We start from the raw sequence: 21,171 nt of genomic DNA, 5'->3' as shown, positions 1-21,171 counted from the left end.
CTCTCTCTCTCTCTCTCTCTCTCCTCTCTCTCTCCTCTCTCATCTTTCAAATACAGGGAACCACTGGGGCTCTAAATAAAGAAATTAAGAAGAGACTGCTCCCCCCCAGCTCAAGATCTCAACACCCACTCGGTTCCCCCCATCATCTCGCCCAACTCCTCCATCCATTACATTCCCATACGTCCAAAACATGATCTCCCCCATCCATTCATCCCTACCCTTCCTTCCCATTCCCCTTAATTCCTCGAACCTAACGGACCCTTCTATCCTTCTACAGTTCATCATATTGGTTCACCTTTATCCATTATCTGCAATAAAACCATAACCAACATCCTCTTTAGGCGTTGGCTTTGTTATGTGAAGAGGATATTTGTTTCTGGGAAGAGGAGAAAAACAAATACTTCCGTTTTTCAAAATCTAGTCTGTACAAACTTGTAATGAAGCACATCAACTTTCATTGACCTCCATGTATTGTGGGTAGAGAAGGGATACTGTATCTCTAAGCATGAGTGATACTAGAGGTAGAATAAGAAAGCCTGTTTTATTTGCATTAACCAATCCTAAAATATAAGTAGATATTATCCACTTTTTTATGTTTGCGTTTTTATTTTGTTCTGGTTGATTTCTTTTTAGGCTCTTGGAGATTAGGGTTGTTATTGTCTGCATCTTTAAGCATATTTGGTTATTCAATGAAATCCCCATTCACTTCCACTGAACTGGTGTGGAGCAGAAATCTCTGAGACTGTATCTCCAAAACTGGGAGAAAAGAAAAAAACTATCTACATTGCAATAAACCATAAGGGTAAGTGAAATAATACAACTTGTATTCTCAGAATGATATTAAAAACAGGCGACCACTGTCAAGCACAAAAACATTTCTCAAGAAATGCTGCGATTACCTTGGAATGTGACACAGACCAATACTTATACAAAGTATTTACAAAAGAAATCAATAATATAATAAAGTCATCAATTTAGTGTCTGGCACTCCCCACGCATCCGTTGCATTCAGGGTGTATGGATCGATATATCTAATGATGACGTTAAACTTAAATATCTCTCTACAAATGCCAATTTAATGTTATCTAAACTATGTCTGCTAAAATTGTATCACAAAGATCTATATAGATTAATATTGACTTTATTATAAGTCTAAATTATCTCGGTAGGCACCCCGACCATTAACTATATATATCCCGCGCATAGATCTGATTTTTAACCTCCAGTATACAATGTCAATTAGCATTGTCTTGAGTTCTCCATAATATTAATTCTTCATCATCTCTTCTCATACACTAGTCTAATCTAGAAATCAGAGTAATATGGCATCAATTACAAAATTACCTCAACTGAACCAAATCATATTAATAATAGCTAGACGGAGCTTATTGGTGTCAATCATAGAAGAGGTTGTATCAATCACTCTTGCTACGATGCTAGTAGAATGCTAAAGGCTCTAGCACATCTATCAAGTAAATACACTTGAACTATAATAGAACTATTTTATACCATATTGATTATATATAAATGACTTAAACAGAGGAAAAATTACACTTAAATATACAATCTCGCTCAGTAGGGGAGAATAAAAATGAGAAAACCTCACTAAAGTTCTACAGACACTGTGTGTCGTTGTGATGTAGTGTGTGTGTAGTTGTAGTGATGTGATGTCTGTAGAATGCGTAGCGTCTTAAAAGGCTTAATAGCCATGTGGCGCCTGAGAGGATATCTATGAAGCAAAGTATGAGAGGAGGAAAGAGCTGTGCGAGTCTTGATCTCCTCCATGTGTCTGTTACTTAGACCAAATATGTGTGTGTGTGCATTTTAGATTAACGGTGCCGTTAAAAAGGGAGTAATGTATGCAAAAGACAAGGTGTTCTGCGTGTGAAGCATTCAAATTCAATTCAATGATTTCTATCCTATGCGTCGTAGAATATGTAAACTGACAGATTCAATCTTACAGTAGAATCCTCAGTTAATTCAAAATCATACTATTCACATACTGATACAGCCACGATGAACTGAGAGTAAAGAGACAGACAACTCAAGCAGCGTATAAAGCATAAAATAATAGTAAGACGTGCCCTTGTTTAGCCGTTAACTCTGTTTAAGTTCTTCTAGAATCTATTATCCCAAGTACACGATTACCAGGCCGGGATCCAACAAGGAAGATGAATGAAAAAGATGTTGCGATCCTGGGTGTACATGCAGATAATTACGTCTGAGTCCAACTATTCTCTGCTGTGGATGTCACTGGTGCAAAGTATCGCAGGAAAAGCAAGGCTTTTGTGCCGTGCTTATACATCTTGTCGTCGCGTTGTCGGTTGGTCAGACCGCACCAGAGGTTCCAGAACTTATATCCCCGGGGTAGGTGTGTGATGGCAGAGGGGTCACGACCATTGAGGGTCTGTGATTTCGCGGGCCCTCCTTTATTATGACTTATAATCTACCAAACAGGCTTTATGGTTTCCTAACAAGGCTCAGGAGAATTCCTTAGTTCCTGAGTTACATGATATGGTTAAGGCCAACTAACAGACAACTTTATATCTCATACTACCATTAATATTACTTCAATTCTGATCAAAGAGTTCATTATAATACAGGCTTTCGGTACCCTTGGATACCAACATCTCCCTATGCAGAGAAAATAGTATTATAAACTGTGTCTTTGTCAATGTTAGATAAGACATATCACCTTCCTAGATTTTCCCTGTACTGTAATGTCAAAGATCGGCAACTGATAAATGAATTATTGCATTAAAATCTCATAAGCCCAATAAACATTTACAAACATATTTCACTGCATCAAATTATACAACTAACAATGCTTTAATTGTCATATCAAAGAAGCATTTGTTCAAGAAAATAACAAAAAACACACGTTTTTAAAGTTACCTGTGGTAAGGTATCCATTAAAACAATATTAGGGGAAATCTTGAAATAAGATACCAAACCTGGGAAAAATTAGACCAAAACATTTATGATCAGAAATCCAGTAAGAGTTGGTAGGTATTCTTTCGTGTTGATCAACCGCGTAATAATAGATGTAGCGATTAAAATTGGTGGATTCATCATGTACATATATTTGTTTTACTTTTATCTCTGACCACTCGTTCAAAGGCAGAACTATTCTTCGCATAAAAATTTGTGTATCATCTCAACAGCTCCTGCGTCGATGAAGGATGAAAACAAGCAATCCCCTACTTTGTTCTATTGATCTATGAGAGTTTTATCAATCATGTGATGACTTCATTCGAAGTAGATTCGAGTCCGCAAATCTAATCATGGTCCACTATAGAATATTTCTGTCTTGTAATTATTTCATAATGATGACTGGATGTACAATGGTGTTTATTCATATAAAGTACCACTCCTCCTGACGAACAGACCAAAAGCATGGCATAATCTTAGTATCATTCTGAGGGCCTCATAGCTCCTAAGTGGATGTATGTTGCAAAAACTAAACAAATCTACACATATGCACCACCTTTCACCTACTCTAGAATCAGAAGCAAGAGTAACAGGACCACCCACCGATCTCTCACACGAATCACTGAAGAACTGAACATACAGAACGGCAATATCACCCTCTAATTTCAACTTACTAGTCCTTCCCCAATTAAATCATCATCCATCGAGCGAAGGTCATATTCCCTCATGAAACGTATACACATAGAATTTATCGTGCCTCCTAGTATAATTCTATGGTGTATTCCTTTCTCTGCATCGGAAGCACTGGCCCGGCCCCCGCGATTTGCATCCATAAAGCGTGAGAAAGCTGGAGGAGCCATAGACTATTCTCTCCTTCTGCAGTGTCTGAGTCTTTCTGCCTGTGCTGTTGTTTCCTCTTTGCGAGTTGTGATAGTACCAGGAGGGATAGACACGAATAAAAAGTCATTGAAAATATGTATTCCAGATTCGGTGCTATTATATTGATAACATTCTCATCTGTTGCCACAAGGGCAATGTATAAATGTGCTGAGCATCCTCGCTTTTTTGATGTTCTTGAGTCACTCTCACATATCAGCGCATGACGCCCTATGGGAGGTCCCTGCCACAATAAAGTCCGCTATCACTTATGCAGACTAGTTCATGACAACCACACAAATGCTGTGATTGCGGAAATGTGTGTGAATAGTCGTTGGTGTGTAGTGTTGATGTGATGTTTAGAGATGACCTGTTTCTACTAATCTATATCAATTCCAGTTCTCTGTACTGGATTGACATGTTATTCACCCTCACACTGTACATAGATCAATTAGCCAGTGATAGTGTGCGATAGCAACACCTTTTTACTCTAAGTAGACCGTTGTTTGCTATTCCTGACTATGTAGATAGTAGATAGCTGTAAGTTTTCGATGTGTCGTGTGTGTGTCGTGTCGCGGGTTGGGTGATGTGGGTGTGTCACCTTATTTAGGACTATTCCTAGTAAAACATCATTGTCAGGACCAGTAGTCCTCATGAAGTCAAGAAAATGTGTTGTAATGTGTGTGCGTCTGTGCTACCTGGTGTGTTTGATCCCAACTACGAGGAGGATGAATGTAATCCGGCAATTCTGCGGAAATTGCGGCTTAAATTTATCGCAATTATCTCATTGAGCTGTGCTCCCTCTCTCCTGAAGCAGAGGCCAGCTTAATGTTAATAGTATCTTAGAGCAAGATTTTAAAGCGTCATGAAGACATGCCAACATTGTCCAACAAAGAAATAGTAAAGAGCCTCATTGAAACATATGGTGATAAACCTCTCGTCACCACATATCTATGGCGATTCCCAGAAAAGCCTGTGTGTTATGAACTGTTTTTATTGGTCTAGACCTAGATCACGCTAATATGTAGTTCTGGAGTTGACCCCATAGCAACATTTCAGGCCATGACTTCCCAGCCATAACATTTTAAACATGAGACTATAGTGAGTTTCGTGGAATAAACAAAAGGACATGAAAAAAAGTCCAAACTTTATCCCCAAATCTGTCTCAGCTTGAACAAGCGGGTAATATGTTTTGCTTGTTATTATTCCTTTAAGCTTTGTGACAGATGTGCGGTGAATTCAGCCAAACATGTAACATGCGTTTGTCCTTGACTTCACTGGATGGATGACAATCTCTCCTCTCTCTGTGTGTGTATGTGTGTGCGTCTGCACGAGGGAATGAGAAATCCGCAATGGGAAATGGGAAATACATTATCTGGTGTTATCCTTTCTCCTCCTGAAGCAGAGGCCCAGCAGTCTAGACAGATAAGGAAATGAAGAATTCCAACTTCCAACAAAGAAAAAGAAAGAGGCCTCAGTGAAACATAGGTGTGTCCCACTTTCACAATTCCCAGAAAAGGCCTGTGTGTTATGAACTGGTTTTTATTGGTCAGGATCCATACCAATTGTGTGTCTGGTAGCCCATAGCAACATCACATGACTTCCAGCCAGAATTTAACATGAGCTCATGTGAGTTTGTGGATAAAAAGGACTGGAAAGAGTCAAAACTTTCACCCATTTGTCTTGCAAGCTTGACAAGCGGGAATGTTTTGCTTGTGTTTATTCCAGCTTGTGATGAGTGTGTGAATTAGCAACATGGAAAGTGTGTCTGACTTCCTGTATGGAGGGAAATACACTTTCATGTGACGCAGGAAAACTCCAACATCACAGCAGTAGCTGACGTGGTGGTCTGTGGGAGCCTTGTTGAATAAATAACTGTATCACCACCGCAGTTAAATGGTCAGTAGATGCCAGTTGACTCAACACAACACACACACCTACACACCACACACACACACACTCACTACTGCTGGCTGTGTAGATCGTCTGTTAACATTCCAGCAGAGAAAAACACAGATAAAATCACTGGAGTCTGGGTCTGCAAATGCCAACTTAATCATAGGGGTGATTTATACGCACACACAGCACCCCTATGTGTGTGTGTGTGTGTGTGTGTGTGTGTGTGCATTGTTTAGTCTGAGACAAATACATATTTTCTTAAACCTTATTCTGTATTATACCGAATGCAACTGACTGGTTCTGCAAGTTGTGTGAGTGAATTGGGTTTGTCCATGCTTTGTATTTTAGGTAATTCTTGAAGCAGAATCCAGCCAACAATATGAAAACTGGCTGCAGCTGCCAAAAAGTGGCTATTGTGTAAATGGAGAGATGAAAGACGAGTCAAACACACTGCTGAAAATTGCTTTGACACTTCAAAGAGGCACTCATTGGCTCTCTGGATTATCATAATGGTTTATGCTCATAATGTTTTGCATCATTTTGCACTTTTACTGCACTGCACTATTTTACATTACATTGATTTCTATTTGTATTTTTATTTAATACATTTTTATTCTATCTTTTAATTATTCAGTTTTTGTTTGATTGGCTGTACTTAAGTATGAGTCATGAGCTATGTTTTCTGTTTGTTTTGTGTTTATGTTAGTGTATGATTTCGACTTTGTTGAATATGTTAGAACAACAAACACAAAGATATTTATTTTTATAATATTTTAATGTCCTATTTGGAATTACAAATGTGTGTTTTTGACAGTAAATGTTATATGCATATTAACAATATAGCAAAACAGTTAATAATTACAGAAAAAAAGAGCTGCACGTTCCACTGAGGACACAAAGGTCATGTCTATGGTAATATTTCTGGATTTGGAGAGGATTCATGTCATGAGGAGAAGTTTATACATTCTACAAGTACACACACATATATATTGTTTCTTACTGTTTCTTATTGTATTCTTGTGAAAAACCTAGAGACTCTTTATCTGTATTTAGATCATAATGTGTGGAGATAAAATGTACATAAAAATAATTATTTAAATTAAATTTAAATTAATTATGTTAAATAAATAAATGTTGTGAGTTTTTTGAGTTAGTATAGTATTTTACAGTCCTTTTCGGGCTTTGTAAAAATGTGTTGACTCATCACATTGAATAAAATAAATATTGTCAGAATGATTTAATTCCTTATGTTAGTGCGCCCTCTGGTGGACAACAAGGGGAAATACAGTCAGCGACCTGCCTTTTCCCTGAGGACATTATATACATAAATATGCATGAAAGCTGTTTGTATAAAACATTATATTTATAAGCAAAGTGTCTTGCACTTTGTAATAACTGCAGTTTGAAGATACAACATGTAAAACCTCGATAAAAACTACACAGAACACATTTTATTCCATCCCCACTCTCTAACACTTCACCATGAAATATAATGATTACAATCCGTCAGAAATCTTTCTTTTTTATTATTGTGTGACTCTATTTATAATTTAGACATATATTCATTTTAAATTCATAACATGTTAGTTAAAAGAAAAGTGTGTCCCCAGGTTTTCAGTCCTGTTACCCTAAAACATTCCCCCCTCTAGGAATTTGGGAAAATTCACAAGTCACATGACCAACAGGAAGTAGGATCATCTGAGTCTTCTGAAGCCTACAAAGACCAAAAGTAATTCATCTCACTTTACCGTCCGTATTTTTGATCATATTGTTTAAGTATGACAGAGAACGTCAACCTTAACATCAGAATCACGTATGTGTACACATACAAGGAATATGACTCCAGTTTAACAGCAACAACCTAATAATCAGGACAACAAGCTCAACAAAATAGATAAACTACTATTTACAGATATATAAACATAAACAAAACAATAAGACAGTAGTGCAATAGAGTGCAAAGGATGCTGCAATAAATATTTTTGTGCAGGCATTTTTATGTTCATACATAATATATATATATAAATTAAATACATACTGACTGCAGCAGTATTTAATGTACTAATATACATACTCAAAACCCACCTCTACAGGCAAGCCTTTTCATAGATCTCCTTGTTTGTTTTCTCATCTGTCATCTCTCTTTTAATTTATCCTTCCCTCTTGTTTTATCTTCCCTTGTTTGTATTTACATGCTCCCTATGTTTGTTTGATTGGGTATGGTTATACCCATATGTATATTTAATTTGTTGTTTGTTAAAGCACTTTTGGACTTTTGTGTTAAAAAGGTATATATAAATAAAGCTTTACTTACTTACTTTTAGTAAGTTACAATATACTGTTATTAACATCACTTACCTACCTATTATTCTTTTTTTATCTTTTCTATCTAAGTATTTTATCATTGTTGTATTTTATTCTATTGTATTTTAAATGTACCTGGCTGCTTATGACAATTTCCCTTCGGGGATCAATAAAGTCTATCTATCTATCTATCTATCTATCTATCTATCTATCTATCTATTGGGGGTCTTGGTTTTATATAATCCCTCAAAGCCATGAAACTTGAAAAATTAACTGTGTTCATTAGGACTTTGCCAGTCTTGTTCTGTTTCATTTTTTCTGTAAAGCTTTAAGATCTGTTACTTGAAAATTTGATTATGCTGTGAGGTCAAAATGTAATCTGAATAAAAATGTTTTAAAAATGTGTTTAAAATATAGAAATGGTATTAACATTTATTTATTAAAATGTATTTTGTTTAAGTTCATTTCCATGAAACTTGCCTTAAGTATTTAGGTTGAACAGTTTAAAATATTAATAATTCCTACGGCATCTAGGAGTACAAATGTCAGTAAACATATGTTTAATCGGCATGAGGATTATAAGGGGGTCCTTGGAATTTTTTCTCCCCTGTAAGGGGTCCTTGGCCCCAAAAAGTTTGAGAACCCCTGATCTATAATACCCACTGATTTGGGCGGAATGACAGTTCCACATATTGTCCACTAGGTGGCGATGTCGTGGACGCGGAAGCAGAAACCACACAGAGCAGAAAAAACAGGGGGAAGAAGTCAGGAAGCTGCCTGTGACAGTATCACAGAATAAAAGCACTGTGCTGAGGAAGGAAGGAAGGAAGGGAGAAGAAGAGAGAGAGAGAGAGAGAGAAAAAGGCCCGACTTGAAGCTCCAACTCTTCTCGGTTAAACAAAGAAAAATAAACCTCCGCCGTCGACATGTCGAAGAACACCGTGTCCGCCCGCTTCAGGCGAGTGGACGTGGACGAGTACGACGAGAACAAATTCGTGGACGAGGAGGACGGAGGAGAAAACCAGCTGGGTCCCGACGAGGCAGAGGTGGACTCCCTCATCAGACAATATCCTTTACGTCTGTTAGCGTTGTAGCTCATGGGGGGGAAAGTCTGTGTTGTGTTTTATCTGGATATTCCCTCTGTATTTGTATTATAATGGCTGCTGTCTGTCTGTCTGTCTGTATGAATGGGCGTTTTTTTTGTACAAGTAGGCCAGTGACTGTCCAGACTTGCCTGGCAGTCACATTCCTGGGATTTCTGCCCCCTAAAACACAGAGCAGGCTGTTTATTATGTGTTATTAACTGCAAGATATTAACTACAAGTTCACCATTTAATCTCATAAAGCCTTCAATAACCGCCTTTAGCTTTTATTGTGTTTATTCTGGGAGTTAGCTGAGTAGGATGAGAGCTGCAGAAGGGTTTTGGCTCATGTGGTTAAAACCATTCTTTTCTTTTCTAACGTGAAAGTTGCAGTTGCACATTTTGAGTGCTCATTGAGAGGCTTTTAGTCTGCAGGCCAGCTGAGCTTTTTAGGCCTTATAAGGCATGAAAGTGCTCCACTTCCTCATTGAATAAGACTGTTACCTCCCACCTCATGTCACAGTGGAGGAGAATAAGAGGCTAGATCTGCAGTAGTCAACATAAGAGCATAAAAAACAACACCGACATGTTCTTATGTAATATATATATAGCAGTTATAGCAATAACCATTCAGTGTACATATGGACATGTGAGGGTTGTTTCAAGACAGACTTTGAGACTTTTTCATTTGTAAGCCTGTATAAAAGGGAGCCTATGTTAGTTATATCCCTCATTTCATTACAAGTGAAGTCAGTGTGCTTTACATTTAAATGTGCAAACACCCACCCAGAGATGAGGAACTGCCAGCTACCCTGCAGACATAAATCACACAGACATGCACAGACACACGCCTCCAGTAACTAATCATAACTCTGAGGAAACTGAAGTGTTTTCAGTTCGCTTTTGGAAGTGGAGACAGTTGTGACAGGTCTCAAGTGTTTAAAACCTCCCTCACCACATCAGGATCTATTTCTAATGACCAACGACCAGCTGATGAGTGGATTGTGGTCAGAAGCTAATAGTCATTAACACACAGAGCTGTGATGTCTTGATGTTGGGCTTATGGGATATTTTTGGGCTTGTAGCCAACAATGTGATCCAGGCGGTGGGCTGCTGCTGTGCTGTTGGTTCCTTAACCCTCCCTGCACAGGAAATCTCATGGAGGCTCTACAGGCAGTTCTGAAGAACCCACCAATCAACACAAAGAACCAGAACGTCAAGGTGGGTTTGAACATCAGAATCACTCTGTAGCCTCTTACACTCTTGAATGATGAAATTACTGATGGCATTTGTATTCCTCTTTCTCTTCAGGACCGTGCAGAGGGTTTGGTGCTGAAGGTGCTCAGTGCCTTTAAGAGCAGTGACATCGAGAAAGGGGTGCAGTCCCTCGACAAGAACGGCGTGGACCTGCTGATGAAATACATCTACAAAGGCTTCGAGAGGCCGTCAGAAAACAGCAGCGCGGTCCTACTGCAGTGGCACGAAAAGGTAAATATTTACGCCTCGTTTTGCGAAACGATCGGAATCCATAGGATAAGATGTTCCTTTATTAATCCCCCGTGGGAGAAGTGGAACGGACTTGTGGCGGTCTTTTCTGTGTCATAATGAACCTGAAATACTAAAGAGACATACAACTGGAATTAAAGTCAGTACTGGGCCTACTGGTAAATTATATGACCGTTAATGAGATCCGTATTGGCTCTGATACCAATCGCATGAGTGCGTCTCATTGATTTTAGTCGGTATAGAAAACTGTCCTGACTAGAGGCAGACAGACACTTGAGATCATAGTGGTGATATTTGAATAATGTCTAAGGTCTGAAGACGGTGCCACATTATCAAGAACATGTTTGTAAAGTGTTTGAAACATAAAACAATGTTACTTTAATTTGTCATTAAAGTGCTAAAGGTTTAGAAATGGTGACAGATTAATGACGGTAATCAGCAGTTAACTCTGAGATAAAGTATGAATATTTTTTAAAAAGGTCAGTTTTAGACTAAATGATAAGTCTGAGTGCAGGATGAGCTCCCAGCATTTACCAGAGACTAAGAAAAGACCTGACAGTATGTGTCTCCCTGTGTCTCCAGGCTCTGGCAGCTGGAGGAGTGGGCAGCATCGTCAGGGTACTAACAGCGAGGAAGACGGTCTAAAAGAGGAGCGGAGGATTCGGCTTCCCTCCACATCACTGACAGATACAGGACGACTGCATCTGCACTGTACTGTTCATGTAATTAACAGATGGCGTAGGGACGACAAGGAAAAAAACAGATCTTTTTTTCTAACCTTATGTGAAATCCTGCTGCGTTCAAGGCTATACTTAAAAAAAAAAAAGAAAAGAAAATCTGTGTCACATCAGGTTAAAAAAAAAACATGTTTTATTCTTTCTTCCCATGCTTGATCACAGCCTACTAAATCATATTCCTCACAGGGTGCTACAGATAACGTCACACCCCATGTGTCTGTGCTGCGTCCCTGATCTATTCACAGTACCCCCCCTCCCCCCTCCCCCTCCCCTTGTCTTCATGTCATTCCCGTACAGTATGCGCTCATTCTTCACACCAGAGGAGATCAATCTTCAAACCACGAGAACACATTCTTGCCACACAGAATTATGTGTTTATTTGTTGACATTTCCCTCTAATCTTTTCTTTTTTCTCACCTCTCCATGCCTCTAAAAACCAGTAGACATGTGACAAGGAGTTGCAAGCAGACCTCCTTCGCTTCACAAAGCGGCCGATAAAAGGTTGGGAGCCACTGCTAGACGCTCGTATGAACAAACGGAACAGGCAGAAGGTTTAAGCTTTGTTTCTCTCAGGAAAAACCTCTCTCTGTGTTTGTTTTCCCACTCATTCTCTTGTGTACTCTCCACAGTAGAGACTTCCTGATGGAATAAAAGCCTGATTCTCTGTCAGTAAATCCTCTCATTGCCTCTCGATATAACACTTTAGCAGCGGGAGTCTCCTGAAAAGCACAGTCACAGATGGAGGGTGGTGGATTTGCTCACGGGGGTCGCCATGCACCCAGAGGAGGGGAGGGGTTAGTGTCATCCATCCATCCATCCCTTCCACGCTGCCTGCTGCCCCAGTTAAGGATTATCACCCACGATGCATCTCCACCACCACTCTTATTAATCCTACTTTACTGCTCCTCACATCCTCTGTATGTCTGACTTGTCTGTGCCGCTGTACGGGGCATCGTTATGTGGCTCTGCTGGTACTGTTTATAGGAGCTGCAGTCTGTCTGTACTTTCAGGAAAATGACCCTGAGAATCATTTCTCAGATTGCTTTTTTTTGTTTTGTTATTTTGGTATTTAACAGAAAAATAATCTAGGATTAAACATTTTCCTTTTTATTGTTTTATAGTAATGATTTTTGTCTCAAGGCCAAATCCCTACTTGATTGAAATTTAAAACACAGCTTAAATGGTTTGACGATATCAGGAGAGACGAAGATAAGATGATGAATATTTTATCTCTGGAAAAATGAAAATGGAGAGGGACATTTTATGGGATTTAAAAAAATATATATATATAATTTGCATGATCCCACTCTAATTATTTTCTCAAGTATTTCATACATGTCTTTTGTACATGTTTGTGAGTCTCTTCTGGAAAAATGGAAAAAAAAAAATTTGTATTGAATCAAAGTTATGATTGTTCATTCGAACAAATCCTCCTCACATGGTATTGTCTGAGAGTTGGAAGTCGTACTGTTACTACCATTTAATTTCCATTTTATAAAATAAGGAGAAAGGGTTTTATCTGCCTTATCAGGGTAGATTGTCTGTTGCCAAATGATTTCTTTTGCTTTCATGGAAATAATGTAGCTGACATTGAAGATTTAGTTGCCATTGTGTTAGAGAATATTTTTTAACAACAAAGTGGTGGAGTTATGACTTTAAACTGGATAAATAAACAAAAAATTGCTGTATTGAAAATAAGCAGCCTTGCTTCTCAAGTAGACGTAGTGATAAGGGAAACTCGGTTCCAGCTAATGTTTTTGTTCCTGCTCATTTCAAGTCAAACACTGAGTGGAATTTCTCAATGGATGTCGCTTTTTACTAAAACACAAAGTATAATCACAGTTGTGTTTTACTCACGAGTTGTCACCAGTTGATATTTAGACATGGTTTCATGTTTGAATACGGTCATCAGTGATGATGCATCCAGACATTAGATTCCTCTTTCTAATGCAGTAATGTCTAGTTTTACATGGAAACAAAGAGGAGAACGGTCTGGTTTCTTCTGCTTCATGTATTCTAGTCCAGAGATGCTCTTCTTGCTGAGGCCGAGAAGACGAGGGAGCATACCAAACTGATGTACAAACTGCCTTACTCGATATTCCTTTTTTATGTTTGTGCTTTTTTGACAAAAAATAAATAAAAGGTATGAATGCTGATCATAACTTTTTCATGACTTTTTGATGTTTTCCATGCACACACTTATGAAGTAGGGTGAAAACTAGTCAGAACTTTAACTTTTTACTCCTACTGGAAAACAAAGCAACCATTAAAGATAAAGGTAAACACAGATTAATACCAATAATACTAATTAAGATTGTCTTCCATTCAGGTCAAACAGAGTCATGTTGCTGCTGTTGTGCATTTTGGCTCACTGGAAAGGCTCTACTACACTAAATTTATCGGAGTCTTAATTAGTATCACTGGTAACACCTGTGTTTACCCTACTGTTAAAAAGGTCTATAAGTAGATCCTAAATTGCACACACCTTATGTTTTAACTGTTAGAATATAAATGATCATGATAAGTAATATGTTAGCTGAAGTTAAATAAGTGTAATTCAGAAACAGTTAGTACTCGCCATTGATTAAAAGGACCAGTGTGTAGGATGTAGTGTCATCTAGTGGTGAAGATTGCAACAATTTTAATATAGCTCACCTTGCAAGCAAGTAGGAGAAACTACAGTGGCTGCAAAATACATGAAAGGCCTTCTGGGCTACTGTAGAAACATGGTGGTGAAAACATACCTTGGATATTATATATATATATATATTATTTCTGCCAATATATCCTCCTAAATGTTACACACTGGACCTTTAACTGATTTCTTTTTTTGTTGCATTTCTAAGCAGTGCAAACATAGTAAAGTTTAAATTATTTATTATATCTACATACTCTGAATTGTGGTACTAAATTCTCCTTGAGTTACCATGTCTGCCAGCAGCAGAATCTATTTACTGATCCATTTGTTTTTTTTTAAAGTTTTGTTTGCATTCACATTATTACGTCCATATATTTATACATCAGAAATATATTAGATTGTTGACTGGAGAGTTACTCTTTTTACTCCCATGTTGTCTCTTTAGAGCTTCTTGAGTGTTTGATAAACTCAGGCCCAGATGTGACGTGCTTAATAGGCAGCAGTGGAGCAGACATACATTACGCTTAAGTTCAGTGTATATTCATTTATTAAATTTTTATTACAAAATGGATACAATAAGTACAGTATGGCAATACATTATGAGAAACAAAACATATGTACAAGTTCTTAAAAATAAAATACATCTTGGTATCAACTATTGGATGGAGCAGTATGGCACATTGATGATGTAATCAGTGTAATTATTGGAAAGGGTTTCTATTTAATGCACTTGTGATGGGCCACTACCTGAGGATGTAGAAGATGTGACAGTCAAGTTTTCTGTTGCCAAAATGAGCACCATATCTGAACAGGCTAAACAAAAGTGGGAACGGCCCATTTTTTTTTTTCTTTTTCAAGCACTTCCCAATAAGTTAATAATAGTTAGATGTAAATAAAAGGCTAGTTAAGATTTCTTGAGTAGGGTCGAAGCCTAACTTCTGAGGCCAGTGGTGGACGCTTTGGCTTTGACGAGCAAAATCTTGTTGATCTTATAAATAAATCTGAAAGGGTAGGGGGAAATAACAAAGCAAAATATCGAACATTTCACTGAAAAAGTCCTGACAGACTGAGGTGAGGAATCCAGGGATTAGAGCCAATAAATAGCCAGTTTTATCCAAGCCTTCTGTTGACCTCCTGTGGCCTTGTATCAATCTATTTCCTTTCGTCTTCAGCACTCACTGGCCTCTCTCACACTGAACAAAAAGTCTTTTTCTCTCAGTTTGTTTCACTCACGCAATTCGCAATTCATATCTGCACCTTTTGTCCTGCATCATTTAAAGTGCTCTCAGTAGGGGTAGGCAGAGACGGCGATATACACGATGAAGGTCGTCTGGTACTCGATGCCTCCATCTTCACTGTAGGAGAGGGCTCGGACCTTCATGCGGTACGTGTGGGGCTCCCGCAGCGCCTGCGTGGTGAATAGCACTCCCTTCAGGTTCTCGTCTCGCAGGGCAAAAGGTAACGTAACATCCTCGTCCACCACTAGGAAGGTGGTCCTGGGGTGCATCACTCCGTCCTGCGTGTAAGCCACCAGTCTGATGAGGTCCTGGTTGGCTGCAATGCCGAACGGGAGAGACAGCAGCTTGTACTCCAGGGCGTAAGGGCTCAGTGCACACTCCAGGTCATTTGGTGGGCAGTTCTTCAAGCAAAACCTACAACAGAGACAGCAGGTTTCAGTTGAGTATAGTGTGGGAAAACAGAAAAAAACTAGTGCAGGGAACAGTAACCTTAACTATCAAAAGAGCCATTTTTGGCCAGAGATAAGATAAGATAACATCTGCTTCTCCAAAGCTGTGTAGGTGAATGTAATTCAGTTGTAATTCTCAAAACGTCTGCAATCTATCTGCATGTTAAGTGTATTTCTATGAAGGTTTACCCTGTGGCTGGATCCCTCTGGTAGTTTGGTGGACAGGGTGTGTCAATACACTGGTAACTTCCTCTCATGTTAAAGCACATCCGGTTCACTCCGCACTGGATGTTCTGTTCCAGGCACTCGTCTATATCTGTAGGTAAAGCTCATTGTTATTACAGTACATACTATAATAAACACCAGATGAAACGAGGATGATGGGAGGAGACAGGGAGGAGCTGGTGGTTCTCACCTTGACACGTCTTTCCATTGGTCATGAGACGATAACCAGCAGGACAGAGACACCTGTGGCTCCCTGGTGTGTTCATACACTCATGCTGACAGGCGTCCCTCACCTCACACTCATTGATGTCTGTTGGTGTCACACACATGCACAAACACACAAACAGCAACAGAATGATATATATAGAAACAAAAATTATATATTAAAACTCACTTTTCAATGTTTACAGCAAACCTACAAGCAGCAGACAGGCAAAGGGACAGATTCTCTATTAACTTCCGTCCTCTCCCTCATCTCAACCCTGCCTGTCCTGCATAGTTACCTAAGCAGGAGCCCCCCCTGGACTCAAACCCCTGCTGACAAACGAGGAAGCCCTGCTGCGAGGAATGTACGGAAGTCTCTCTGCGACTCCGGTTCCTGTAGCGCCCCCTTGTGCTGGCTGTGTAGGAGTGGTAGCTCTGAGAGGCCAAGTTGTGGTAGAGCTGCTGGTAGGAGCTGCGCTCGGGAGAGGACTGTGACGTTCTGTAGCCGTATGAGAAACTCTCATAGCTGGGCAGACGCTCTAGACCAGCACAGGACTTGCCATCCCCCAGTAGGTGGCGACCTGGGGGGCAGGTGCACTTGAAGCTGCCAGGCGTGTTGATGCACTCGTGGGCACAGGGCTGTGGCAGCCGCTCACACTCATTTATGTCTGCCCTCAGCACAAAGAAAAGACCAGCACCAAAAGACAAGAGGACAAAGTGATAGAAAAGAAGGTAAGAAAAATAATGCAGAAGGAATGGAAAAAGGTGATGGATGAAAAGAAAAAATGAGGTGGTGCGGGCCATGAAAATAGAGAAGGGAGATGAGAATGAGGGGGGAAAAAGGGTATATGTCACAATTACCCCACTGTACAACAATACATTTTCATGTCACTAAGACAGAAATGTATTGAGACTATAAATACATAATTTGAATGAGAGATTATCCTCTCATATCAAATAGAAGTAATGCTTTGAAGACAATAACTTCTTATTCTGAATCTAGCTAAGATTTTATCTGAGGAAATGATATCAAATATAATTCACATTTGATATCAGGTACAAAATCCAATCCATGCCAGATAAATATGTCACTAAGACAGACATCAGCGTACAGAGTTAATGATGTCAGTGAGTGTATGCCATTACAAAGCACCTCCAGGAAATAGCCAGATCCAAACATAAAGGTAACAGTTTGAAAAGTCAGAATTGGAAGAGAGTGAAAGGAAACAGAGTGACAGACAGGAGCTTTGAGGTCAAGGTGCTGGTCTTTTTATGGTTCATGTGTCAAAGAAGGACACATTCATTTTCAGTTCCTCTGTAGTCCTTAACCTTTCTCTTACTCATATCTGAGAGTGTAGGTCAATAGACGTAAACCTAGAGCTTTAGATGACCTGATACCATGCATTGAATCTTTGCAGGTTGTGTTTAATGTTATGAGTTAGTCAGCAGGTTTAATTGCAGCATAGAGAGATGTAAGCAAGCACTGGCAGAATATAATGTCCAAACTACATTGCAGATGACAGCAGAGTTATTTTAGATTTTCAACAGGAGTGTGTCACAGACACAAAGAGAGAAGTATGCTGGCAAAAGCAAGCAAGCTGATGGGAAGCGTAAAGGAAGAGCAGCGCAACAATGTTCCACACTTTGTGATTGCTTAACAAAAAATACACACTAGCAAGTGGAAGTACCACCTGCCTGATCACTGCAAATAAAGCCCGTTGATTGTCACAAATTACTGGATCATGTTTATGTTTTGCTTGATGATGTGTTTACAGGTTATGAGAGATGTACATACCGATACAGGGCCGTCCCACTCCTTGAGATCTGTAGCCGCGAGGACAGGTGCAGTGGTAGCTGCCTCTGGTATTCTCACAGATCTGATTGTATCGACATTGATGAGTTCCATCTCTGCACTCGTCGATGTCTACAGCAGGTCACAAAGAATACAGAAGTAAATCATGGTGTAAAAATAAAATCTCTTTGTACTTCAGTGAATGCTCTGGAGAAAATCTGTGAATACTCACCAACACATGTCCCATTAGCACCTTTGGTCATACCACTGGGGCACAGGTCAATACAAGTGTAACCACCCCGTGTATTTTTACACTGCTGATCTGATCGACAAACCCTCTGTCTGCACTCGTTTATGTCTGCCGTGATCAGAGAGAGAAGAGAAGAGGTCAAATCCTTAAAGGAAACTATTTTAGCCAAGGACCTGTGACTGTATTGTTTCATGTAATTAAATTATATCTGAAAAAGCCAAAAATAGTGACCTTTTATTATGAATAATACAGATAAAGCTGTCTCACCTATACAGCGTCGGTTCCTGAGTTGAAAGCCTGGCTCGCAGGCACATCGGTAGCTACCAATCGTGTTCAGACAGTGTTGATTGCACGGATTGGACTCCTGGCACTCGTTCACATCTGAGCAACAAAGAAGACAATTGTAAAAAGTTTCATATCAGCAACACTCACAACCAATGCTGGGTTGATCAATAAAGCTTGTTGATGTACCTGTGCAGCTGAGGCCATCAGCTGTTCGCCTGAAGCCCCGCCCACAGCGCATGACACATCGGTAAGAGCCAATAGTGTTCTCACATTCCTGTCCATCATGGCACACGTTCCCACCCAGTGAACACTCATCAATGTCTACGAGAATGAAGAGCATTGAATTATTCAAACAATGACCTGTTTGTGTAATAATAATGCCGACAGCACTGATTCTGATTGGTGTATGTTTGTGAGTTGTGTACCCTGACAGGTCCTGCCGTCAGCTGAGATGGTGAGGCCTCGGGGACAAGAGCAGTAGTAGGTGCCCATGGCGTTGTGGCAGGCATGAGAACAGGGGTTCCCGACCTCGCACTCGTTCTCATCTGCAGCACATAAACGATGCATATTGAAATAATCAAAACAGAGTGATTGCTGTGATTTACATGTTGCAATATCAATAAGGCTATGCCCGTGTTGTTCATTAAAGGATGGGTCTTTCTTTTGTTGTTGTCAGGGTACTGTGATGTACATGTGTGTGTTGGTTCAGTCAAGACATATGACTGCACGTATCACTTTTATTACTAGTCATAGACTACAATGTTGTTTAACTGGTGCTCAGTAAAGTAGGAACAGCCTAATAAGTTGAGAACATTACCTGCACAGTAGGGCCCAGCGGACACCAAAGTGAATCCCTGAGGACACTGGTTACTGCGATCTCCTGCAATCATGTAAATATTACATCATGAAATGTATTACACTTACATTTATTACATTTGAGACATAATAATGCAGTAAAGATGTAAAAGGTTGACTGGATATAACTAAGTAACTACAGAGGAAAAATACAGATCTTCATATTAAGTTAGTTTCCTTCTTCAGTCCACCTCTCGTCCATTAAGTAAATACTTAACGCTAAAATTGTATCCCTTCATTCAGTCCTTTTACAGACCAGTATTCTCACCCTTGGAGATACTAGCTTGGATGCTATACTCCAGCATCTCCTCCAGGGGGTGGTAGTGAGCACTGATGGCAGTGGCGTGCAGCATCTCGACGAGGTAGGGCATCTTTCCCTTGGACAGATCGTAGGAGATGGTGTGGTTCCAGGAGTAAGGTACACTCTCCCTGTCGATGCTGAACATGCGGGTGGACAGAGCGTACAGCTGGCCTGGGCCAGTCTGGATGTAATCCTCTGTGTAGTCCTGAGTCCAACAAAGTGTACATGTAAGGCAACTTTAATGTAGTTTGACATGTTGCTATAAACCATGTATAATGTAATGGATATGTGATTTGTAGTAAACTGGCTCATGTTTGGTTTTACTGATTTTCTACAAAAGACAATCTTGTTTAAACTAATCTATCTTATCTATTTACCTTGATGTTGATGTCCGCATGTGAGGGAAGCTGCAGGATGTGTCCGTTCACTACGATGTCCAGTAACAACGCTCCATCAGAGTCCAGGCCTCTGGCAATGTGGGTCATCCTCAAGATCTCACCTACCAAGATCCAATTACACCACAGATGTTTATTCACATCCAAAATTCAACATTTTCCGTCCACAAGCACCAGACTGAACCCACTATGTGTATTTATATAAATAGCTCACATTGTAGTAGTAATACAGACAAACCAGGGCCTGTCCATTCTTACCTGTGGCAAACTCCACCTGTGTCTCTCGCCTGAAGATACCTCCTGTTAGCGTGTAGCCGTTGACAGCCTCTCCTACTTCCTGTGCAGTTGTCCAGTAGACAGGGTTCAGAATTGAGATGAGCTTTCTCATTGCAGGACCTTGAAATTAAAGGCAGGAGAAGAGTGTGTTTCATTTGTTACGTGACTTATTGAAAGAATTCAAGAGAACAACATATGAAACAGCTGGAGAACTGACCTAATGTCCTTGGTACATTAGTAATAATAGCCTTGATGATTCGGCCGCCAGACTTGCTGTCTGTGATGGTGGCGTTGAGGATTGCGATGCCAAACTCCATATCATTGATGTTTCCTATGATGCTTCCTCGTGCCTTCTGGGGCCCACCTGACAAAAAGAGAAGGTTTTTTAAGAATGCTTCGAGTGCTGCGCTCAACTGTACGCATACTATACTCTATACTGACAGATATACTTTACCTGGACAGGCCTGACTGTTACACCTGGACAGCTGAGAAGAATCTCCTGGACACGGCCGACCAGCGTTGCTTGGAGATGGACTATTACAGAGACGGACACGTGTCCTCTCTCCACCCCCACAGGAAGCAGAGCATTCTCCCCACGGCTGCCATGAACCCCAGTTACCATCAACTGCAATGATATATCACAAAAACATACAACAAGTACACACATTAACACACAGTTCAATCAGACATACAACAGGGAATTATTCATTGTCTATTAATATGAGTTTTAGGGGTAATTAAAATTAGGAAATACACAGTTTGTAGCAATGATGTTTCCTTTTGATTAAAAAATTAATTCCACATATGTTTCCCCTATGTTGGAACTGCCATTTTTCAGTCTACAAAGTGTAAATTCAATGTGAAATGCAGAAACATGTTAGTTCTGTTTATTGGGGACATTTACAGCCACTTGGAGCCAAAGGAGCCA

The 21,171-nt window shown here is 39.8% G+C and overlaps 2 protein-coding genes across 2 annotated transcripts in view; one reads left to right on the top strand and one right to left on the bottom strand.

The window, feature by feature from the left end:
* Positions 1 to 8,752: 8,752 nt before the first annotated feature.
* Positions 8,753 to 13,497, top strand: arpc5b (actin related protein 2/3 complex, subunit 5B). Its single transcript, XM_035653423.1, has 4 exons — positions 8,753 to 9,076; positions 10,241 to 10,313; positions 10,404 to 10,580; positions 11,181 to 13,497. Exons 1-4 carry the CDS (start codon positions 8,937 to 8,939, stop codon positions 11,241 to 11,243), a joined length of 453 nt encoding a protein of 150 aa, XP_035509316.1. The 5' UTR covers positions 8,753 to 8,936; the 3' UTR covers positions 11,244 to 13,497.
* A 1,021-nt stretch (positions 13,498 to 14,518) lies between these two features.
* hmcn1 (hemicentin 1) overlaps positions 14,519 to 21,171 on the bottom strand; it is a 79,563-nt gene continuing 72,910 nt past the window's right edge. Inside the window, exons 93-107 of the mRNA XM_035653568.1 lie at positions 20,698 to 20,868; positions 20,461 to 20,607; positions 20,226 to 20,363; positions 19,950 to 20,071; positions 19,540 to 19,777; positions 19,234 to 19,296; positions 18,842 to 18,961; positions 18,603 to 18,737; positions 18,399 to 18,512; positions 18,114 to 18,239; positions 17,885 to 18,013; positions 16,389 to 16,757; positions 16,076 to 16,195; positions 15,850 to 15,976; positions 14,519 to 15,625 (exon numbers count right to left, since the gene is read on the bottom strand). Of these exons, the coding sequence (XP_035509461.1) occupies positions 15,259 to 15,625; positions 15,850 to 15,976; positions 16,076 to 16,195; positions 16,389 to 16,757; positions 17,885 to 18,013; positions 18,114 to 18,239; positions 18,399 to 18,512; positions 18,603 to 18,737; positions 18,842 to 18,961; positions 19,234 to 19,296; positions 19,540 to 19,777; positions 19,950 to 20,071; positions 20,226 to 20,363; positions 20,461 to 20,607; positions 20,698 to 20,868 (2,486 nt within the window). The 3' untranslated portion in view covers positions 14,519 to 15,258. The remainder of the gene's footprint in view (positions 15,626 to 15,849; positions 15,977 to 16,075; positions 16,196 to 16,388; positions 16,758 to 17,884; positions 18,014 to 18,113; positions 18,240 to 18,398; positions 18,513 to 18,602; positions 18,738 to 18,841; positions 18,962 to 19,233; positions 19,297 to 19,539; positions 19,778 to 19,949; positions 20,072 to 20,225; positions 20,364 to 20,460; positions 20,608 to 20,697; positions 20,869 to 21,171) is intronic.

This window comes from Morone saxatilis, unplaced genomic scaffold (assembly GCF_004916995.1).
Source record: "Morone saxatilis isolate NCDOM2014 unplaced genomic scaffold, NCSU_SB_2.0 Contig12, whole genome shotgun sequence".
NCBI classification, from domain to species: Eukaryota; Metazoa; Chordata; class Actinopteri; family Moronidae; genus Morone; species Morone saxatilis.
Note: the sequence above shows the minus strand (reverse complement) of the source record. Positions and strands in the feature narration are given on the sequence as shown.

What these genes read in the sequence shown, in the direction of transcription:
- arpc5b (XM_035653423.1), top strand. Translation starts at nt 8,937, where the DNA reads ATGTCGAAGAACACCGTGTCCGCCCGCTTCAGGCGAGTGGACGTGGAC. An exon ending in GTGGACTCCCTCATCAGACA is followed by an intron (nt 9,077 to 10,240) that starts ATATCCTTTACG and finishes CCCTCCCTGCAC; the next exon opens with AGGAAATCTCATGGAGGCTC. An exon ending in TACTGCAGTGGCACGAAAAG is followed by an intron (nt 10,581 to 11,180) that starts GTAAATATTTAC and finishes CTGTGTCTCCAG; the next exon opens with GCTCTGGCAGCTGGAGGAGT.